At 39.5% G+C, this 24012-nt stretch overlaps 1 protein-coding gene across 2 annotated transcripts in view; it reads left to right on the top strand.

Moving 5' to 3' along the window:
* Window positions 1–24012, top strand: part of IFFO2 (intermediate filament family orphan 2) — a 51930-nt gene that overhangs the window by 15822 nt on the left and 12096 nt on the right. For both annotated transcript variants that reach the window (XM_074933905.1, XM_074933906.1), the window contains exons 2-5: window positions 15419–15479; window positions 16282–16377; window positions 18916–19056; window positions 21016–21158. In XM_074933905.1, the coding sequence (XP_074790006.1) occupies window positions 15419–15479; window positions 16282–16377; window positions 18916–19056; window positions 21016–21158 (441 nt within the window). The remainder of the gene's footprint in view (window positions 1–15418; window positions 15480–16281; window positions 16378–18915; window positions 19057–21015; window positions 21159–24012) is intronic.

The following is a 24012-nucleotide window of genomic DNA, read 5'->3' as shown; positions in this document are numbered from 1 at the left end:
GATTTAAAGGTAGCTATACTTGAACAAAAAACTTCAGAAACAGACTTCAAAGAGAAACAGCAGAACTAAACTTCATTTGCAAATTTAACACCATTAATTTGGGCTTGAATAGGGACTAGGAGTGGCAGGCTCATTACAAAAGCAGCTTTGCCTCTCCTGGAATTGACACCTCCTCCTCTATTATTGGAAGTGGACTACATCCACCCTGATGGAATTGGCCCTGTCAACACTGGTTCTCCACTTGTGAGGTAACTCCCTTTCCTTCATGTGGCATTATATAATGCCTTTATCTGTAATTTTCACTCCATGCATCTGAAGAAGTGGTGTTTTACCCACAAAAGCTTATACCCAAATAAATCTGTTAGTCTTTAAGGTGCCACCAGCCTCCTTGTTGTTCAAGTCACAGTTGGCATTGTTTGTTAATCTTGGTACCCCCAAGGTAGTTCTTGAGCCACAGAAGTTCATCTGATTCCTTACTTCTGAACGGTTCCTGGAGGACTATGGTGACCCTCCCCACTGGAGTTGCATACAGTCCCTGGCCCACATTGATACATAAACCATTCATAAACTTAATACAGTATGGTCCTCAAAGATATTGCATGGGATTGGAATATCTGTCACAGTTGCATCTTGTTTGCTGTTTTGTCACTGATAAACTGAGCATGCAAATATTCACTGTTGGTAACTCATGTAAACATCTTAATTTGTATTCACTTCTAACTTGTTTAAATATTTCAGAAAATTTAAAAATGCTGCTTTTTCCTGCTCTATTCTATTAAGCTGTAGCCCATAGTTTTTCCAGCAATGATGAGGGTGCCGGAGATGAGCTGTCAAAGTGAATCACTTGGCATTACCAGGGCACCATAATAGCATACTGTATTCCACAGTACACACTAATCAAGCAAAAACAACGAGGAGTCCTTTTGGCACCTTAGAGACTAACAAATTTATCTGGGCATAAGCTTTCATGGGCTAAAACCCACTTCATCAGATGCATGGAGTGGAAAATACAGTAGCAACTTCCTTTCTGCCGACGCTGGGCCTCTAAAAGCTTGTTTCAAATGACCTTTTCAGTGTAGGAGGTCTTAATTCAGAAATTCTCACACATTAACACTTACAGGCAGATTATTTCCATATGTTGGATGCTCCAAGGGATTTCAGATGTTGGGTATTCATCTGCACAAATACTGACTGCAAAATAGTTTGGAAACCCTGGGCTAAATTTCTCATCTTTGAATAATATGAGAGGCCTGGAAATTGACTGAGCAACATGCACGTGTTCCAAAACACTATACTACTTCTTCTGCTCCTCAGTTTCTCCAAATACTTAATGTTTGTACATGCACAATGTGATATCTATCAAAACATTTAAATTTGATATGAATTCTATTTATTACAATAGGATTATATTGATAGTTTGTTTCGATCACTCAGATTTAACTGCCTTCTTTTCCTTCCCAGAAAATGAAGCTGAACCAGTTAGTATAAAGGTACATAATTATATTATTCAGAGGTATGGTTGTCCCAAGAGGCCTTGCAGTCCTTATCTAGATACACATCCAGGGTGGCGTCACCATTCTGTTCAGAAAGGAAGATTTGAATACAGATGACGTTTCACCCTCTTCCCCCCCCCCCTTCTTTGCAAGTGATGTAACTTTACAAATAAACATAAAAATGCATTTCTTTGGGGTCTTTAATGTCTATTTTCTATTTACTTAACCTCTCATTGTATAGCACCTGTTGAGTTACTTCTGAGACTTTCCCATTTGAAATAATGGCCAAGGCAGTCCATTTAATAAACAGTCCTGTATCTATGTGGTCTTATACTACCACTCCAAGGCCAAAATACTGGAAACTATCTCTCAAGAACACCATTCTCTTGACGTACTGAAATATTTCTAAAGCAGCCAGCTGATGGACAAGTAGGAAAATGTATTTTGATACACATTCTATTAAAAGCAGCTGGGTTAGCAGGCAAAATTTATCTTAGTGTTGCTTCTGCAAGGAGGCACTCTATAAAACATGAGTTAAATATTTAACGTGCATTCTGGATGTTTACAGTAATTTAATCTTCTGCTTTTCAGATTACCAATTACAAACAGAATTATTTTGGCTCATTTTAATCTACAGTTATGACAGTTACAATGCTATAGGAACAATGTAGCATGTATTTTTGCCCCAGATATATGATAATGCCTTGATGGTAATTGTTTTACGTAGGGCTCAGAGGGTATAATAGCCAGTTCTTTACACATTTCAGTTTGAAAATGAACATTTTTGGAATGAGAACTTGCCATATAATGAATTTGTAGGAAAGAGAACAGGTTGCTAGTTAATTACTAGACCATTTGGGTCGGATGGAGATGACCTTTATCTCAGTGCACCAAGTTAGTCCACCTCAGCCCAGATTAACTTGAAGCTGAAAAAGGTGCTCTTGCGCTTTCAGGTTATTCTGGATGAACAAGGATGATGGCCTATCAACCTAATTATAGGGACCATGATTTATCTTGTTGATGTTGACTGGCTGAGCTCTTTCCCTGATGAGGGTTACAAATGGCTTCAGTTTTCTGTTGGTCAGTCAGTATACTGCAGCACTGAATTCACTACAATGCTTGAGTAGCAGAATTAGTAGAGTGGAAGGAAGGCAATCCCCAGGTTCTCATATTACTGAAGAGATTCTGTTGCCCCAGGGTCCATTGGGGGAGAAGGGAAGTACTGGAAACTGGTTTTTAACCATTCTAAATGTGTAATAACTCCATGTTGTTGAGGCTTTGCACATAGTTTAGAGAAGTGTAGGTTTGTTGAAGGGTTCCAAGTACCAGCATAAATATTTTTACAGGAATAAATGATACTAAACTGTCCTGAGGAATTGTTGGTGTTGGAACCTCCTGTGTTTTTTTTAGCTTAGATATGCAAGAAGTTAGTTAGTTTCCGTATTTACATAATCCAAAAGATACTTTTCTAAACACTCTGCTGTAAACTCAACTATTTTCTAAAGTGTAGAGTGGAGATTACAACGCTTGCTGCACTTGGGTCCTGATCACATTCTAAAACTAGGTCATGTAATCTGTGTTTTCCCCCTGACTATAGAGGAGTGGAGTGCTCCTAACCCCCCCCCCCCCCAAAAAAAATCCCAAACCAAAAACCACGCTTTTCTAGCTCAAGTTATTTGGATGTTGCTTTCTCTTATTTCCCTAAGAAGGTTAACAAACCCATCTGGATCGATGGCCTGCTCTGGTATTGAAACTAGTATGTTCCCTAAGCACAAGTAATCTCATCAGGTTTATTTATATTGTCAATCCTCTGTTTTTTGTGACTGTCAGGAAGGATCTTTTATGTCAGAAAGAATCCAGCCAACGTGAGACACTTCAGTACTATTAGTACTGCTAATAATTCCAGCCTTCCCTTAATGTGCAGGCTGTCAGCGTTACTATTGTGTGCTGAGAAGTAAATACAGCATCTTACAGAAATCAGTATCAAACTGTATCACAGAAGAAGGTTTTGCGTGCACAGATCTGCAATGTCTTGCATTGCATTAGCAGACATAAGAGGAAGTGGGGTGGAGGAAATCACATGTAACTAGTAATTTATGACTACTGTACTTAAATGTTCACAGTTATCAGTGATATAGTTTCAGTACCCACAGCTGGACAGTGTCTTATCACCAGGATTTACACTTTTGATTGATAAACTCTTATTTTACTGACATGAAACAAATAATTTTCATATGAACAGCATGATTGTTTAGGTGTGGAGAGGAATTACTTTAGGAAAAAATGCAGTAGATCTCTTTAAAATAGAAGACCTCCTCCTTCATATTCTGCTGCACTAGTAGTTCTCAGACATAACTACACTGACATGAACAGATGTCACAGCATTGCATATAACATTTGCTTAAATGCTGTATATAGAGAACTCTTGCCATCTGGCCTACTTCAAAAACAAGGGTTGGTGTCTTGGCTTCCCACTGATTTGAGACATGTACAAATATTCCTTAGCATGCTTAAAATGAACTCACCTATCTTTGTCTCCGTTTAGCTACAAAGAATCCTGTGAAATAGTAGGAAGAGCGGGAAAGGAAAGAAATTCAATATACTCTGAGTAGTTTTCCCAGACCTGAAGAAGAACTCTGTGTAAGCTTGAAAGCTGGTCTTTTACCAACAGAAGTTGATTCAATAAAAGATATTACTTCACCTACCTTCTTTCTCTACTACACCAGTAAATGAGTCTAGTAAAATCTACTTGCAGAGGTTCTGTGCTCATTCCTATAGAAGAGTTAAGAACAATTATTTCCAATACATAAGTTACAAAATTTTGAGAAAATAAAAGCTTTCCTTGCGAACAAGAGTTTGCTTTAAGTCAGTTGGTAGTTGAGACATTTACAGTCATGATCTGAATGCAAGTTGACATAGAATCCCTGAACTAAGTTGCTGTTAGAAAATAAAGGAGACTAGGATCTGGGAATTTGGTCTCCTGCTAAAACTAGAGGCCAGCAACATACAGACTGCTTGATGGCTTCATAAGTTATCCATTACTACAGTATGGACCTCAGCCAACATAAGGGATTGATTTCATGACCTTCGTTCTAGATAGCACTATTGTTTCAAATTAAATTGCTATTGCTTTTGTCTCCTGCTGTGAGAATCTACCATAGATGCTAACAGTCGTGACTTTGTTGGTAAATTAAGACTTTTCAGTTCTCTCAGCTGACTTTGTGACAAAGCTGAGTATAACTTTTCTTATTTCATTACAGATATCAGTCTTAAACTTGAATGATGTAAACTCCTTTTCAGCAAGCTCTCTCTCCACTGCTTTTTCTTTTAAAAAAAAAAAAAAAAAAAAAAAAAAAGTCAAAAAGATTGCTGAGACCCTGTAGCACATACAACAAACAGGCTGTCCTACATTATGCCAGAAAGCCTTCTTGAGTAAGCAGTTGCATCTTAAATGACTGGATTCACTTCCCTCTTGTGCTGGAAGAATCCAGGTTTGTTTCTGTATGGGAAGATTTTATCTATCTATCTATATATTCTATATAAGATTATATATCATCTATATAATATATAGATATAAATATATATAATCTTCTTACTATATGTTCCATTCCATGCATCCGATGAAGTGGGCTGCAGCCCACGAAAGCTTATGCTCTAATAAATTTATTAGGTCTCTAAGGTGCCATAAGTACTCCTGTTCGTTTTGCGGATACAGACTAACACGGCTGCTACTCTGAAACCTATCATTAATAAACTGATTTTATTAAGTATAAAAAGTAGGATTTAAGTGGTTTCAAGTAATAAACAGAACAAAGTAAGTCACCAAGCAAAATAAAGCAAAACATGCAAATCTAAGCCTAATACATTAAGAAGTTCATTACAGGTAATATCTCACCCTCAGAGATGTTCCAATAAGCTTCTTTCAGGGACTAGACTCCTTCCTCGTGTGGGCCCAATCCTTTCCCCGGTACAGTCTTTGTTAGTTCCAGCAGACATCTCAGGTGGTAAGCAGGGGGTTTCTTATGACTGGCAGCCCCCTTTGTCCTGCTCTACCCCCTTTTATAGCTTTGGCACAAGGCGGAAATCTTTTTGTCTCTCTGGGTCCCCACCCCTCCTTCTAAATGGAAAAGTACCAGATTTAAGATGGATTCCAGTATCATGTGACATGGTCATGTGTCACTGTAAGACCCCTCCATTCTTCCTGGGTTGGCCCACAGGTACACAGGAAGGCTTGCAGGTAAATTAAGCATTTACAACCAATTGTCCTAGTCAATGGGAGCTATCAAGATTCTAAACCACTATTAATGGCTCACACTTTGCATAATTACAATAGGACTTCAGTTATACTTCATATTTCTAGCTTCAGATACCACAATGATATATGCATACAAATAGGAAGAACATATTCAGTAGTTTATAACCTTCGTTATGATACCTTACAAGACGCCTTTTGCATAAAGCTGTGAGTGTGGGACAAGCTTCACTCAGAGACTTTCCCTGACTACACTTCAGTGAATCCACACAGGGGACAGACCCTATGAAGTAGCAAGCCACGGATCACTTCATTCAAGAATGCTGTGCTGTTATGTTAGAGGGAGGCTTCATGGAATCAGACATTCAAATAAAATTGGCTCAGTGTAAAATGTGTTAATCAGATAGCATTAATTTGTATTTCAGTAAGAAACCAGGGCTCTTGGGCCTGAAATTGGTCTCTTTGAGATAAATCTGAAGAATCCCTATACAGTACAGCAGATAATGTATAATCCCTATACATTAATGCTTCCCTAGCTTGTTCACAAATCCCAGCTCTTGTCCCACATCCCAATGTAATCGGAGTACTGACTGTGTGCTCCGTACTGTACAGAACATGGAATGGGTCAGTTTCCTGTCCTGAGGATCTTACAGAGTAGGGGTTTAATAACAGACAGCGCTCTGAGGTGTAATATTACTAAACAATCTTATTTTAACAAAATACATAACAAAAGACTTAGTGTGGCTTTGTAATCAACAAATACATATTTTGTTTTGACAAAATGCATCTTTTGTTGCAACATCCTTGAGTCCTCTATATTGTTTGACTTGCTAATTCAGACTTTTCTGCAATATATGTCCCTAGTCACTGCAATGAATTGGTGGGATTCTGGTGTTCATCTTGTACGCAGGTTCTTCCCCTGACCTGCGTACAAATATGGGGTCCAGTATGGGGCAGGATTTGTGTTACAAGGGAACTAGGATGCTGCAAACTCTTAAGGGTGTGTGTGTGAAAAGGATTTATACACTTCCACGTTAGAAAATTTGACCAAGAGATCTTGATCTTTCCACTTGCTAAAGTACATTCTCCTCATAAGCAGGGGCATCCTTTGTCAGAAGTAGTATCATCGATGGTCTTTCTCTGACCAAACATGAGATTTGAAACTGGATTCTTTGTATGGCAGCATAAGTGCTACTCCTGGGGCAATATGCCAATTAGAATGAAATCATTGTCATAACCACAATTATAAACCTTGGTGGCGATATCTAGATATCACTGGATAGATGTGGGGAGACTAGATTAATGGGCATGTTACTACAGACCTAAACAGAAAACGAGCATGAGATTGCTATGAGTAATCTCAAACAATTAAATTGGTTGGGCTTGAACATGCTAAACATCAAATCTCATGCCAACATTAGTGAATGGTGGGGCACGCCCTGCCCGTCAGAGTTCACCTAAACAAAATATGGGCGTCAAAAGCCATCAAACCACAAAAGAATAAGTGATGTTGCCACAAGAGAGCAAAAAACATCTCTCTAACCTGTGATTGCAGAACACAAGCCCTTTTGGGTAACACCTAAGGTATAATTAACTGAGCCTGGCATAGAATGCACATATTTTCCCATCTATGTCCTTACAGGTAGGACACATCACAGCGAATGCATCTTAGATGCTTCACATATAAAGGATGAGCAGTACTAGGTGTGTCTCACATGCCCAAATGAAATATTGACATCTTTGAGTCTGGTTTTTTTTCTGTTTTTTTTTGTATGCTTCCTGTCATATGAAATGGTTTGAAACTGGAACACTTAAGTTAGGGTTAACAGGCTTTTGCAGCTAGTATTTCCATTGGTAGCATATTGATAGTGTTCAGGTGAACTTGTGCTTCGAAGAGAGTTCTTTTGTGTGATCCCATGTACCGTGACAACAAGGAGGCTTGCTTGAGCTTGATTATTGCTGTGCTTTCTGTGTGGTACCCCATAGAGATGGAAGGACAGAGGGAAAACCTCAACAGTACCATAAGAAGAGTTTCTTGTCTTCACAACATCCTACAGCAGTGTTTCTTTGCTACATTTTTTCATATCTAAGAAATATTTTTTTCTTTGAAATTCTTTTGACAAAATAGGAATCCTCATTTAATAGTGAATGAGGAGTACTTTATCTTTTTTGTCAGCAAAGGAGTTGATAATGTGGTTCAGACATAACTTTAGGCTTATCAACGTGCTGAGCTCTTTTGACAATCTGGCTCTAAATGGCAGTTTCCCCCACCACTCAGAATCCTACCTAAACTTTATATGCTCATACTGGTAAAGAGATGGTGCAAGATCATGTTGCTTAGCCTTGGTGATCCAGGGAGGGGGAAACTGGTTTAGTTGTGAATTGTCTGTCGATAAGGATTCAGTATGGATGTCTGGTTAGTTCTAATGAAAGTTATGAATAGTGGAAGCTTAGAGCAATTTACACCTGGGTACTATCAGATTTCCTTGTAATCTCCACCTGTTTTCTTTTGAATAGCGGCTCATCTAAGTGTTGATCTCTGTGTACTGTTCCATTTTCTAAGGAAACGTGGGTGTTTGAAATGGTGATTCAGCTGTACTACAAAAGCAGTACTTGTGGCACCTTAGAGACTAACAAATTTATTTGGGCATAAGCTTTCGTGAGCTACAGCTCACTTCATCAGATGCATTCAGTGGACTGTAGCTCACAAAAGCTTATGCTCAAATAAATTTGTTAGTCTCTAAGGTGCCACAAGTACTCCTTTTTCTTTTTGCGAATACAGACTAACACCACTGCTACTCTGAAACCTACAAAAGCAGTGTTAATCCTTGCAAGGCTATTCAGCATCCTCCTATCTTGTTAGTTCAATGTCTCATGCTCTAGCTACTCCCTCTCTTAAAAGGCACACAGTTCTTCACTTTGTGCCAAGCTATGTAAAATGCTTATTCCTAATCACATGATTGCAGAGGCAGTTTGAGGCCTGAAACTGCAGTGATTGAATACATTTGGAACGTAATGTCACATCTGGAAAAAGGGAAATGTATCCTTAGTTTTATCTTGACTAGACCTTCGTGTTCTAATAACTGTAATATAAGCCTGTAAATCTGTGAATTTAGAAGGTAGTCATAACATTTTAAATGTCTGCCCTCAGTAGAGTGGAGGGGAAGAGTATAGTCAGTACTGAAATTGCCCTTTCTGAATTTTATTTTTAAAAACAATCCTAGTAACCTTGGAGTAGGCTAGCAATAGCCTTTTCTCTATCTGTACATTCAGGTTAGCAACATTTGCCTCTCCAGCTCTGAAAGCCACTTTGGCTGCAGCTGGAAATCATAGGAATTTGATGCTGAGCCCAGAAATAGCTATATCTGAGACTAGTAGAAGCAGCTGTCTAGTTAATATCCTGCAGCACAAATATGAGGACCGCTGTTTTCAGCCTGGTAGCCCGTACAGTCACTTCCCTTCTGTGCGTTATTGTTCTGGTAATTCCTGTCACCTCTCTTTTTTCAGAGCAGCAAACATCACTGCTCCAATGGGAAGAGCTGATCTGGTTTCCCACTGTAGTCCTGCCAGGAAACTACAGGCTCTCATTTATGCTGCAGGGGTGATGCTGATTAAGCAGGCTGGCTTTCTCTCTCTCCTTGGGAGGAGAGGGAAGGAAGCGACATATGTATTGAAGTGCTACAGAAGCATCTTCATAGATCTCTCACAGCAGCACCACTTACATGTGGAGCCTATAAGGTTGCTTAGAAGCAGAGGATTTTTAAGGGCATCTGAAACATGCTGTGGTTGACTTGCAGTTCAGCTCTTGTGTTGGAAGAGAGTAACTGAGTGGGCAGAAATTGGCTAGCCTGAAATTCTGTAGTACTGCTTAGTACATGTTTCATATGTCTGTGCCAATGCACAGTAGTTCGCATACCCTTGGGAAGGTGCTGTCTTTTTCTTTGCTTATTGCAATACTCAAATGTACAGTAGCAGCAATTGCCCAGGGCCCTTTAAAATACTTGTGTTACTGCAAATACAGGATGATTTGTTTTTTGACACTATCTATTCTCTAACTTGCTTGGAGGCATTAAGGGACGATTTAATCTTCAATTCAGTCCTCCATTCTTCCCTTCCCCCCTCCTTCCATTTTCCCCCCTCATCCCCCAAAAAACAAGTCTCCAGAGGTTTGTGTTAAGAGTGGTGGGGAAAACGAAGACTTTTTTCCCCCCCAGATGTCAACTCAGTGACTTCATTTTTCCAGGTGTTACATGAGGCTAGTCAGCTTGGCAGTAGGGAATACATTCTGAAACTGAGAACAAGTTGACTTTACTGATCAGTGATTTATGGTGGGGACCCTGATTTATCATCAGTCTAATGTAATTCCTGGCTTACTTTCAGAAGAAAACTTAACTTTAGATAAAAAGAAAAAAGAAAAGGAGTACTTGTGGCACCTTAGAGACTAACCAGTTTATTTGAGCATGAGCTTTCGTGAGCTACAGCTCACTTCATCGGATGCATAGCATATCGTGGAAACTGCAGAAGACATTATATACACACAGAGACCATGAAACAAAACTTCCTCCCACCCCACTCTCCTGCTGGTAACAGCTTATCTAAAGTGATCATCAAGTAGGGCCATTTCCAGCACAAATCCAGGTTTTCTCACCCTTCCCCCCCCCCCCCCCCCCACACACACATATACAAACTCACTCTCCTGCTGGTAATAGCCCATCCCTCTTTGAAACCTCTCTTTATAATGCGCATGATAATCGATTATCATGCGCATTATAAAGAGAGGTTTCAAAGAGGGATGGGCTATTACCAGCAGGAGAGTGAGTTTGTATGTGTGTGTGTGGGGGGGGGGGAAGGGTGAGAGAACCTGGATTTGTGCTGGAAATGGCCCTACTTGATGATCACTTTAGATAAGCTGTTACCAGCAGGAGAGTGGGGTGGGAGGAAGTTTTGTTTCATGGTCTCTGTGTGTATATAATGTCTTCTGCAGTTTCCACGATATGCTATGCATCCGATGAAGTGAGCTGTAGCTCACGAAAGCTCATGCTCAAATAAACTGGTTAGTCTCTAAGGTGCCACAAGTACTCCTTTTCTTTTCTTTTTTCTTTTTACGAATACAGACTAACACGGCTGTTACTCTGAAACCTAACTTTAGATAAAAATTATCATATTTAAAAGGCCCAGGTCTCTGTTTCCATTGGAGAAATGGATAAAATTATGTTCTCAGCATATATTTAATCTATTATTTAAAAGATGGCACCCTTCTTCCACTCTCCACAAAAATTATCTTGGGTTTCTACTTAAAGGAACCAGGGCTGTGTGCTTCCTTTATATGAAATGCAGTTAAATTATGGCATAAGGATGGAAAAACTAAACCAGTGGAACTGCAGTGGAATGATGGAAGTTAATACTGTTACCCCATAGGCTGTGCATAGATTCTGAATGACGATTTTGACAGTTTTCCAGAGTGACTGAAGTGTTTGGGATGGAAGCTGAAGCATTTTGCTTGCTTTTGGCTTACAACTAGTAAAAATATATATAGATGTAATATTTAGTAAAAATAATTTTCCCGCAGAGCTGTGTTGTGTTCGGGCATGGATGCAAATAATGGGTTAAATCTCTTCACCTAAATATAATTAGTATTCACAATTTCAACAGCGCACTGCAGTTTTCCTAATATCTAGTTACGCTATCTTGCATTTACAACTGACAGCGTGCTGGCAGCAATGCAGTATGAATGACTAAAGCCATATGACCCATCCTCAGTGTAGCAGAAGTGAATTTAATATTAAGCAGTCAGTTACAGTCCAGAAGGTGAGATGACCAAATGAGGTTTGAAAAATAACAATGCTACTTGTACATGTGACTAGTAGCCTAAATGCAGATAGGACATTGGAAATGAAAGCTAAAATATTTGTGGCAAATACAATTCCAGCCTAAATATTTTAGTCTGTTTGGCAGTAAATCATTGGCAGAGAAAAGACACTGGTAATATCTGTTTGTACCACTTTAGCATTCAGTGACACATTGGAGAGTTGACATAATGCTACCATGCCAAGTATCTCTGCCCTGCAGTGGCAGGGGAAGAGTAAATGCTGTCAGCCTGTCATATTGGAATACACTAGTGCGGCGCTTAGTCAATGCTGCTGCTACTGTATTAGGATATGATAAATTCAGGTGCCGCTGGTCATGGATTAAGACCGAGAACTGCAGCACACCCACAGCTGCCTTTGTTCTTCCCTGCTGAAATGATCCTTTGGCATTCAACTGCATTTGAAATGCAAACCTATTGCAGTCTGTGAGGGGGTGTGTTGGGGCTTATGATATAGTATGTGAATTCAGAATTGTTTAATATGATACAAACATCCCATAAAATCCAGTCACCTTACCAGGTTTCTTTTGTAAACTTGAAAATATGGTGAAATTATTCCTATTGGAAGACTTAAACACTGTGCTGGGAAGATTATGAAATTGAGCCAGAAAATGCACACTCGCTCTCCTTTCAACATTCTTAATCATATCATATTTGGATTAAAATAAATATTTTTGGGGGATAGACGGCCATATCCATGACTTGCATCTTCTAATTTTAGCTGTAAAACTATTTGTCTGAGTGTGAACAAAAATAACTTTCCTTGCATACCTTGTTATATTTAGAGACTACAGGAGTGTTTTTAATTGTCATTTGGTAGACAGTATTTACTGGATTAGTGCAAGCAAATTTCTTAATGGCAGTGATCAGTCATACTCTAACTAGGCTTTCAAATTCCCAGGCTCTGTCGGGGGATTTGTTAAGTGAAAGGTCTGCGCAGATTTTGTGACCTGCTGCATTCCAAAGGTTTACATAACGGAAACTTTCTGTTGGATGTTTAGCTGTCTGAGTCAGTGGACCCTGGTTCCTTTTAACTGCTGGTGCCAGAAGCCAAGCTTTTGTTAAACTATAAAAAGAAGCTTTATTCTAAATGGGAGAATCCCTTGTTGCCTGATGAAGCTACTGTTTTTTGGGGCTCAATTGGCTTTAGTGAGCTGGGAATGCTTCAGACAGGTTTTCCAGAGATAAAGCTTTGGCTTTTACTAAACTTGAGTGAATGAGTGTGTCCTGTAGGAATGTTTCTCTTCAAGAATAGTTGCACAAGCTTGGCCCAAGAAAGGTGATAGACAACAATTCTGTGAATGTTAAAATCCACTGAAGAAACCTTGTTGCCATCCTCCCCCAAAACTTACCTCGCATAATTCTACAATACTTTGTTCACCACATATAGCTTTCCATGTGTGAAGGGAAGATGGCTGCCAGATATTTTCACACTAATCCAATGATGGATTCATAATTCAACAATGTTAAACTAAAGTGTCAATTATAAATCTATTAGTTCGGCATATATTCTTAAAGGGGCACTGTCTTTCTTTAATAATTTTTTTAAATGCCTTAATGTTTATAAATAGCACATCAGATTAGGATTTATCATACAGCATTTGAAAGTTTACTAGGTACTCTGTTTAAAAATAAATTCTTAATTAAAAAAGACTGTTCGAAGAGCTTAATGTAATAACATTTAATAAAACTGATTTTAAAAAAAGTTATTTTTACTCTCATCTCTCTTTGATCGATGGAAATATAATCAGTGTTAATTTCAATTCCTGATTCTCCTAGTTATATTGCAAGGAAGGTGTAGCAAATCATGCAGTACTGGAGATATGCATTATGGGTTTTTGTGGAAAAGATGGGATTCTGTTTCCTGACTGATGGGTATTGGTCACTGATGGAGCAACTGTTTCTCCTGGCCTGTGTTTCTGTCAGTATTAGACCGGACTTGATTGTTGGCAACCTGGAAGAAAGAACACAAAACCATGCAGTTAGGTCATGAAACCTTAAGACTTAAGAAAACTGGGGAGAGGGAGGATAATTCAGAGTGATTTGAATAGAATAGGAACACCATGTAGAGGAGTGGCAAGGATAAATGAGAAAACCTGGAATTTCTGAGGGTAAGCCAATTGGTGGAGTACTTACCACCAATACCCTACTTCTGCTATATGATAAACATGGGAAAACTATTGGTGGCCATCAAGAATGATACAGGGGCTTAAAGGAGAATAATCTTAATCGAAAGAGATGGAAGATGAGGGGAAATCTTGGAAAAGAAATGAAGGGAACATTGAAATCCAAAACACTCAAACGGGAGACAGGTGCTAAAACGCTATCTAGCTCAGTTCATACCTCCTTTGGTTTATGGTGGACATCAGCTCAAAGGACAGTGAATATTAAGCTAGCACCAATAAACATTTTAAAAAGAAATGAAACAGCCCCACAAGATTTTCTTCAAAAAACTGCTAATGGAAAGGATTGGATCCGGACCTGATGACAGACTTCTTGGCATCCTTCCTTTCTTCTATTTCAGTGGTTGTGCTCTATTTTTTCATGCTGACCTCCCTTGCTTCTCATGTTTAATTATTTTTGTCAGACATGTCAGCAAACAGCAGTATTTTCAGATTTATGGACTGCTGCTTTTATTGAACAGGCCTGAAGTTTGACAGATCAGATCTATAAATGTACATGAAGAAATATTTATTTTGTATATATTTACACTCAATATCACTCATCCTAAATTGGTCCTAATCACTGGCATTAATGTATATTTTTAAAATATTGGCTAGTAAGAGGTAGCTTAAGCAGCTTAGTCTATTTTTGCCTAAGTTGGTTCGACATGTGGCAATGTTGTTAAATAGTCTTCATCTTCTCTTCTCTCCTCTCCTGGTGGACCAAATGTCCTGTTGTTGCTTACCAGCTCCCCATTTCCTGTCCTTGGGAACTAGAGTTTTGAGTCCATAAGCATGAGGTTCACTGATGAGATGGAATGTGTAAAAATCATTCAGGACTGTCCCTCCTTAAGATGCAATGCTTTTAGAAATAGTGTGTGTGCCCTGCAGTCTGAGACTGATGGAAAGTTTTACCCTCCTTTAATGCCATCTTGGTTCCCACTATGTGCCTCTTACAAAGAATCATAGAATATCAGGATTGGAAGGGACCTCAGGAGGCCATCTAGTCCAACCCTCTGCTCAAAGCAGGACCAATCCCCAATTTTTCCCCCAGATCCCTAAATGGCCCCCTCAAGGATTGAACTGACAACCCTGGGTTTAGCAGGCCAATGCTCAAACCACTGAGCTATCCCTCCCCCCCTCGTTACTGTCACATGCATGTTATGCATTCATACAGCATTCAAGGACACCCATGCAGGATAGATACTCTGCTTGGAACTGTACTCCTCTGATACAACTGGAATAAATATAGGCTTTTGAAGATATTGTCATGAAGAAAGCTTATCACTAGTCCCTGGAGTTTATAGGGCTAAATACCAGAAGTAGCAAATTTGCTGACTTGTCTAGATTTTCAACCTATTGCTGTTGCAGTGTCCTATTTTTATACATGTCCGCATGCTACAGTTGAAGAATGAAAATAGTGTTAGTGGATAAACTAATTAAACTCTAATTGCTACTTTGAAAATTGTCAGTTTGAGTATGTGTGTGCACATGTGGCTGAGACTGAGGGAGGCTTTCCACTGGACACCTACAATAACTATCTAATCTTTTTATTACAAGAGGTAAGGTAAGATCTTTGTGGCTGGAATAAATTCAACCAGAAATGTTATTCTAATCTCTGCCTGCAAATCTTTTTTTCTTTCAGATGGGAGGAGGAACTGGCAAAGCGAATGGGACTGGAGTCTATTGTAGAAACCATGCAAGAGGTGGGTTTTGAGTGGGATCTTGGCTTTCCTAGTACTGACCACCATTCCTCCAACTCTTGAGCTAAAATACTTCATAGTATAGGTTTTTCCCCTTTCATGTGGTCATTTAAAATTAATATTTTGTCTGGATTAATTACTCTTTGATCCTAAGAGTCTTGAGCCCTTGTAGTTGTGGCAGCTGAATTACCTCCTGCTGGATAGAGCTGTTAATATTCGAAACCTTAGGTTGCTTGATGCTGAATTTTGATTGAAGCAGGAGGAGTGCCTTGATTCACCTAGTTCAATCTGCAAGGAATGCATCTTTATTCTTCAGTATGCAATAAATGGGATGTTAATCCTGTATCAGTTCTTTTGCAGAAGGCAATCTCTTAACTTAATGAAGGTAAAGGGGCGCTTCTTTGGAGTGTTCAGCTACAGTAGTCCAAGCCATTAGCGTCTCATCATCATGAGAACCCTTCTTAATAGAACAAAACCAATCCCTGAATTTGGGTTCTCTTAACATCGGAAGTTCCTTGTGTTCAGATTGAAGTAGGGGAAAATATGCTGATACGATGCAACCCCTGGACCACACTCCATCTAAATATTCTCCTCTCCTTCACTCCCACTATGCTCTTGGTTGAGCAGCAAGGTAGGCCGGTCCTGAAACTCACCCATGCTCCCTCCACCACTTGCATTTGTAGCAGTGGGGCTATTGAGGTTGGCGCAGGTGGTACGGGCAGGCTTTCAAGAGCCGATATTCCCTTCTAGCTATTTTCCACCTTTGTGAAGCTTAGCAGTTATTTCCTTATTTTCTCTCTCATAGGAGGCCCAAGAAGCTGAAGCTGTCCAGGAAGAGTTAAATGAAAAGATTGAGCGGCTGAAAGCAGAGCTTGTTGTCTTTAAGGGTCTGATGAGTGATGTAAGTACCCTGGGAAGTAGAGTGGCCCATCCCCACCTGCTTTTGTGAAATCTATCTCTGTCATGCAAATGGCTTCATTCATAAAAAAGTTATGGTCTTAATGAGTGCTGCTTTGTAGTTAGTATTATGGCTGCCTTTATGATCTAATGCATCAGACAGATCACTCTCTCCCCCCCTGCCCCCACCCCCCCGTGCTTCCTGTCTGGTCTGTGTAGAGATGCATTAAACTTGCTGCTTAGCCCATAACCCTGACTTCCCATTCCCTTCTTGCCAGCTAGCAACGACCTCATTCAAACTTGCAGCCTTTGAAATGATGCATTGGAGAATCCACATGCTATTAGGGTAAAAGTTCAGCCATTATGCAGCCGTTGGTACTCTTATAATAAAGGGTGATTTTGATTTGCGTCATACAAGCGTTATTGTCAGAAAAAAAAAAAATCTAAAACAGCTCTCCCAATTCTACCTTTGTGAAAGGCTCTTATCAAGAATATCCCAGTTTATCTGAGTCATTGGTTCCAGGATATGGCTTTGTCTGCAGTGCTGCTGTCTCCTTTTAGAAAACTTATGAACTGTGTATATCTCTGGAGTTCTTCCATTGTCCTCTTTTAGTCTATAATTTTCCCCAAAGCTGTGGGATCTGGTAATGTCATAACTGGCAGTTTTGAGAACTTTATCTTACAGTCTGGCTATAGTCATAGCATATTATCTGACTGTCAGTGTGTAGGGCTAGTATGCAAATATAGGTGAGAGGAAAATGTGTAAGTAAGATGAAAGAGCAGGATTTTAAGGTTCACCTGACTTCTCTTTTACTGAAGAGGTGCTGATGCCAGCAGTGTAGCTAAGATAATTCATGATGCATATCTAGTCTGTAATTTTATAAGAATTTTATTTCCCCCCCACCTTGGTCTGATGCAAACTTGCAGAACCTGCTCCCTGAAATCGCATCCATTCTCTCAGGGCTGCTAGGCCTACTCCTAAAAAATTCAGCAGTTCACTGACCCCCCCTCTTTGGGTGGTTCATCAAAAAGAGGAATACTTGCTGGGTTAAATACAGTCTGAAGGAGAGCAATTTAGAGAGGCAAGGTAGGTGAGGTAATATCTTTTATTGGCCCAACTTCTGTTGGTGAAAGAGACAAGCTTACACCAGAGCTCTTCTTCAGGTCTGGGAAAGTTACTCGGAATGTGAGCTATTTGTTAGAGCTGCATCCTTCCACTGTAATTTTCTACTGTGCATACTAAGGGAGGTAGTGACTACAACATCCTGTTGTATTTGAAGTACAAGTGCTTCCTCCAGCCTTTCTGAGCTCTGCAAGGTGGAGTTAAACAAAGTGGTAGAGAAGGCCACAAAGCTGTATGGAAAGCCATAACTGTGTTTGCCTAGTTACCCAATGATATTCAGGACAAAAAAAGTCTAACTAAATGACTTGCAGGTTGTTTTTTGTCCTGTTGACAAACTGAATAGATATAAATACTTCTTATCAAAACTTTTGTCAAATGTTTTCATGTTTGTGTAGACTTTTTTTTTTTTTCTGAATACAAACATTTTGATTAAAAAAAAAATCTTCTCTAGTCTACTTCAGTTTCATGTGGAGAAAGATTACCCTGGATGGAGGAAATTAAAAACTAAACAAACCTTTCTGATTTAGTTAGCAAAAGCATTTCCACTTTGAAAGTAGTGCTTACAGAGTAATACACATCTGACTGGTGTTTTCCCAAATACTATGTGAAAGCAGGCTATGACTTGCATTCAGGTCAGTCCTTCCCAACAAAGCAAAGTTGGCTTTTTTTTTTTTTTTTTTTTTTTTAGCCCAGAAACTCTACAGTTGTAAATGGAGAAAATCTCCTCACAATCATGCAGCGACATTGCCAATGGGGAAGGAGGAGCAGCTACTTACAAATAATATATATAACTTCTGTCTAATGTGCAGCACGATATGATGCAGTGGCATACAGTTCTCTGCTGGGACAGAAGACTGATTATTGTGGGTATCGCTTTTGGTCTGTACCAAACTCACATGGACTTCTATAGACCTAGCCCTGTTTTAACTTTTTTTGTGTGTGTGAGATATATATGAAGTTGGTGCACAATTTTTTCAGAGCAGAATCTGACTAACTTTTCTTTACAGTGAAGTGCTAACTTCCTATCTGAAGTGGGCAAAAGTGATGAAGTATCATCAAATCCCTCATCTTGTTCTTTGCTTGCTTAACAGGTTTACATCTTTTCCTCCCCCATTTTATAGTTTCACTGAGTCCATAAGAGGTGACTTTTGCTAGGTCTAGGAGTCACTTGTTCCCATAGCAAAGAATCTCAGTAGCTAGTTTTCATTCTCAAACACTTGCATTTGTTGGAATCAGATTTGAAAGTGTTAATTCCAGTAGTTGTCTAATCTAGACTATCCTTGTTCTGCCTTTCCTTGGAGAACAGGCGCAATGTGGTGTAAGAATGGTGTGCTCCGGGTTTATAGAGAGACAGTGCATATCCCTTCACTCCTGAACTGTGTAACAATAGAAGATAATCCACTACTGTCCTTCCTGCAGCCCATGACAGACCTGGACACAAAGATCCAAGAAAAGGCCATGAAGGTGGACATGGACATCTGCCGTCGAATCGATATTACAGCCAAGCTGTGCGATGTAGCACAGCAGCGCAACTCTGAAGATGTTTCCAAGATATTCCAGGTGATTAGGCCCTGAATTTTCCCTAGGGCAGGACAAGATGATGGCAGTATGAGGGAGGGAAAAGAGAGGGAATGTTGGGGAGTTTAGTTCATGCTCAAACTTCATCCAACATTCTCAACTTCTTTTGAAATTTCTCCCCAGTAGACTTCTTTTCATCCTGAATCTGTCTCCAATTGTAACAATGATCCACATAATCTGCTGCAGTATTAAGACTTGAGAGTTTATAGAAAACCTTCCAAAGAGAGCTCAGAATGTCCTTTGAAAAATACTATTAAAGTTTGGTGGTAGTTTACAAGTAACTGTACAAAAAAGCATCCTGGGATTCTATGTTCACCTAAATGGTTCCATCAGATTTGCTCCCTTCACAAGTAAGAGGATTTAACTTCATGCACTGTACTTGCATCCTGTGATCTCCAAGTTGAGCCCTTATTTTTGGCTCATACACCATGAAGAGAAATAAATAAATTTCTGACACTGATGGTTAGTTAACTACAATTACTTTGATATGTGAGGGCAAACAGAATACAGTTTACTTTCCCATAGCTATATTGGCTATATTGGCTGACTATCCGGGGAAAACTAGTAACTTATTTTGCTCCAAAAGTAAGCCGTTATAGCTCAAAATACACACACAACAGAGCTATTGAGTGATCAAGTGCCCTTAGCACAGTCCAATTTTTGATCATAACTGCATTTTAAATTGATCATTGGCCCTTGCAACTTACCTCAACTTTCCATCTTCAAATAAATAGATCTGACTTTTTTAATCTTTCCAGTACAGTAGCTGCTAAGGGCTGCACTGTACAAACACAGGTTTTTTTATTAAAAAGTCCTTGCCCTTCTCTTGAGCCTTTCACATGGATGTCTTAAATGTGGTGAACAGTAAACTCTCCTCCATTCCAAATCAACGTTTTAATATCTTATAAAATGCTTAGCTAAGGTAAACATGAGTTTTCATTAGCTTTTTTTTTTTTTTTTTTGGTAATCTGGACAGAAATTGATTCAATTACCTACTTGATAGGGGGAGAGAATTGCAGCTCCCCTGTGTTCAACAGTATTCCATTTTTCTAAAGAGAGATCTTGACTTTTGACTTTGATAAGTGGTAAAACTGTGCTACTGTTCTAAATTGAGTACACAGGATCAAGTATGCAGTGGTTAAAATCATCAGCGCAAAGGGCAACACCAGTCCTGAATGGTTCATTTAGCAAATTAGTGAAAATTAAAGAGATTTGGCATTTATTGTGTGCTTTAAACATGTTAGCGACTGCATCACACCATCTGTAAATACTCATGAATATTTGTGCCGAAGTCCCACTGGACAAAAGAATGATCCTTCTTTGCAGGGTTAGCTTTTGGTTCTCTTTGCACATCTATCAACTGCATGTATTTGGGTTTGTTCTGTTCAGTTCCCACATCTCTTGTACTGTCAAACTGATGACTAGCAATCTGTGCCTGTGACAGTGGGGTGGGAATAGCAAAGGAATCAAGATTACCTTTAAAAGAGTGTTGTGTACTTTCTGTGAGTGTTCAGTTCTGAAAGCACCAGTCTTGTGATGGTAGTGGCAAGAGAGGGAGAGTACTGTCATTTCTCTCAAGCCTGCTGCCTGGACATTCTTGCCAGCTTCTGCTTGGTCCCTGTATCGTTCTAGCCTTCGCATGCTTTTCTGTAGCCCATATAATGTTGCCAGTGAGTACATCCTGTATGTAGAGCTCTGGCAGTCTGCAGCTTGCTTTGCTCTGTGCCATTTTGAACTGCTTCCTTTTGCTCTACGTTCACTACTTCCTAATAGATCTGATTCCTGTCCTTAATGCGTGCAGTCACTCACGCACCTGAATCACTGGGTACTGATGAACCATTATCTTCCACCTAACCTAACACCTCTCCTTTCTTTTCTCTGCACCCTTCAGTGCAGCACCTCAGTTGAACCTTCCAGTCACTGCCCTTCTCTCCAATTAAGGTTGCTTCCAAAAAGAAAGAACGCAAGCTAACATCTGATGATGACCTCTCTGAGCAGGATGGAGACAACACCAGATTATCAGATGATGAAGTCAGCTGTTCTCTGAACATCACAGATGAAATGAAGCGAATGTTTAATCAGCTGTGAGTATTCTGTAGAGTATGAGGTCTTTATTGTGGGACTTTCAGGTCAACTGAGACTCCAAATTCAGATTTTTGGTGTTGTCACAATCCAAGACCCCAGTGTGTTTCCACAAACTTTCTAAATGTCCAGTAAAAATAGTTTTTTCACCAAATATTCAGCATTAATTGAACTCAGACTGCAGAATTTTGGTACCCCATAAGACTCAGGGTGAAGTTTAGATATAAACAAAAGTGTAACTGAACAGTTCATTTTCACTGTCCACACCGAGTAGAATGCAGAAAGCAAGTAGCAATAAATAGTGAAATTAGACTTCTAAACTTTTATTTAATAATCACCCTGCTTGTAGCTGACGTGTATCATGCTCAAGAATGAAACTCCGCCCTTATTTATATGGTCTGGCATAAAGGTTTCCAGAGTTGTGAGATTTTTTTTCCTGCATCTGCCTCTTTGTCTGAGTGGAGTATGAGAATGTGAGATTTGAATAGATATAATTGTTTTTCCTTAACTTCTTTGCTAAAAGCTCAGTTCATAATATGAATACAGAATTTCTGCAGGACGGTTTCGAATTAACTTTAGCCAACCGTCATGGCGATTCTGTCTAGGAACTCCAACACCAGAATACCTGAATGCATCCGATGAAGTGAGCTGTAGCTCACGAAAGCTTATGCTCAAATAAATTTGTTAGTCTCTAAGGTGCCACAAGTATTCCTTTTCTTTTTACCAGAATACCTAGTTATGGATGTTAAGGACACTAATGCTGGAACAGTCTTGCTCAGGACTGGTGTTCTTGTGGATTAGAATTAGTAGGGCAAATTCCTGCTTTAACTCCTCCCCCCATCCTCCCCAAAAGTTGGGGTGGTGGTAGCAGAGCTATAGCAGCCTATCAAAAACTCCAGAACATCTTGCTGGTGCAGGACAAGATAGTTCAGGAAGGCTGGAGGCTACGAGCTCTGGAGTGCTCCTTACTGCCGCTCTAGAAAGGATTGGCGTGTGCTTCTCTAGCATCTGCCACCAACTGTGGCAAGCATGCTCTGGGGGCTTTGTCATGTTTTTAAGCTGACTGGCTGTGCCCCCTTGAGAGAGGAACACCAGCAGGTGCACAAGCTCTGCCCTTTCCTGAAGTTTAAATACTGAGTGTGCCCTGCCTGTCTCCTGAATGAATACATTGGGAAAGTGGGAGGCTCTTTGTGCTTTCCCACACAACATAGGACAAGATATGGTACTAGATAGTAAATTTTCACAGTCTCTAGAGTTCAGGCTCATTGCTTTCTGCCCTGGTTGGCTGCTACCAAAATAGTCACTATAAGGCTTTTCAAGCCTTACATAATGGGAACTCCCTGAGCTAGAGAGCTGTAGGTGGCTCCCTTGTTAATGCCACTCCAAACGTGGATCTTAGGTGCTCACTATCACCTCCCTCTGGCCCTCTTCTCCTTGTCAAAGTTCAGCCAGCTGCAGTTATTTCATAGTGTAATAGAAATGCATTTTAGGTTTCTTTACTACTCCTTCGTTGCTGAAATTCAGTGTGCTTAACTGCAAACCAACAGATAACTTTTGTGGAGTTTTTAGTAATAATTAGCATTTACGGTATTATACTGAAAACATGATACAAACACTAATTCCAACACTAGTTTAAAAAACAAGGAACTTAAGATTTGATTTGTATGGTGAAGTCCTCTTAATACTCTGTCTCTAATACTCTCCTAATTAGCAAATAAATCTTCCAGGTCTATAACACACACACACCCCTTATAAAACTTTCTATTGCGGGGGACTCATTTGTGACATCATTCTGAAGATTCTTGGGTAGGACACTAACCCCTCTTCATTGTGTCTTTCTTATCTCTTCCCACGCAGCCCTACATGCGGCTGGTGCGTTTTTTGCTTTCGTTTTTCCTTTCAATTAATTACTGATGTAAGCTTTGCAGTAATTTATGGCTTCATTATTAAAATGCAACAGGCTTCTACAATGGTTGTTTTTATAAACTTGATTTAATAGGAAAAAACTCCTGTATCAGCAGTAGCACATAGAAATCCTGTTGTTAACTTCAAATGTGGTTGATCTAAATAACGCTGAATGGTCATAGGTTCATTTAAGTGACCTGTGATAAACAAAGGTATTTCAAACTTCATCCCCTTGGGTTTTGTGGTAATGGATTTGTGGGTATGGACTCATACCAACACCAGAGATGAAAATAATTTGTTTTTTGAGCTGTAATTAATGAGGCGCATCATTAAAGCACTGTTATTAGTGAAAGGTCCTGAGTATTCAAATAAAACAAATAACCATCTTTGAACAATGAATACAGCTAAAGCAGACAGCAGTTTAAATTGTGTGGTCTTTGTCTTTTCAAACAGTGAGCTCTTAGAGTGAAAAGAACTCTATGATTTAACAAACTGTGAAGGGTGGGTGCATTAAACTAGAAGTTTTAAAAATAAGCAAGGCTGGTCATCAGTAGACGTACGTTCCCTGCCTGTCCTCTTGCCAAGTTCTTTAACTTTTTCATAAGATACAGAGTTGGACTCAACTTCCGGCTTGATGTGATCATCTTAAAAGGAAATGAACTCGGGAAACAAAAATATGTCTAAGCCTGAAACAATTGAGAGAATATAAAACAAGAAGCCTTTCTCCCCTCCACCCCGCTCTGCTTTAACAAGGAAAAGAAACACAGTAGCTAGAATAGAATTTCCATTCTGCTGCTGTTCAAGTGTCTCAAGTCTCTTCTTTCTTGTAACTTTAATTTACTTAGCAACTGACCAAATTAAAGGGACTGTCAAATTAAAAATTATTGCAGGCTATTTTTAACCTATGTTAATGAAACTATTACTCAAAATGGAATTTAAATGAGAAAGTAA

Source organism: Natator depressus, chromosome 18, assembly GCF_965152275.1.
Source record: "Natator depressus isolate rNatDep1 chromosome 18, rNatDep2.hap1, whole genome shotgun sequence".
In the NCBI taxonomy this organism is placed as follows: Eukaryota; Metazoa; Chordata; order Testudines; family Cheloniidae; genus Natator; species Natator depressus.
Note: the sequence above shows the minus strand (reverse complement) of the source record. Positions and strands in the feature narration are given on the sequence as shown.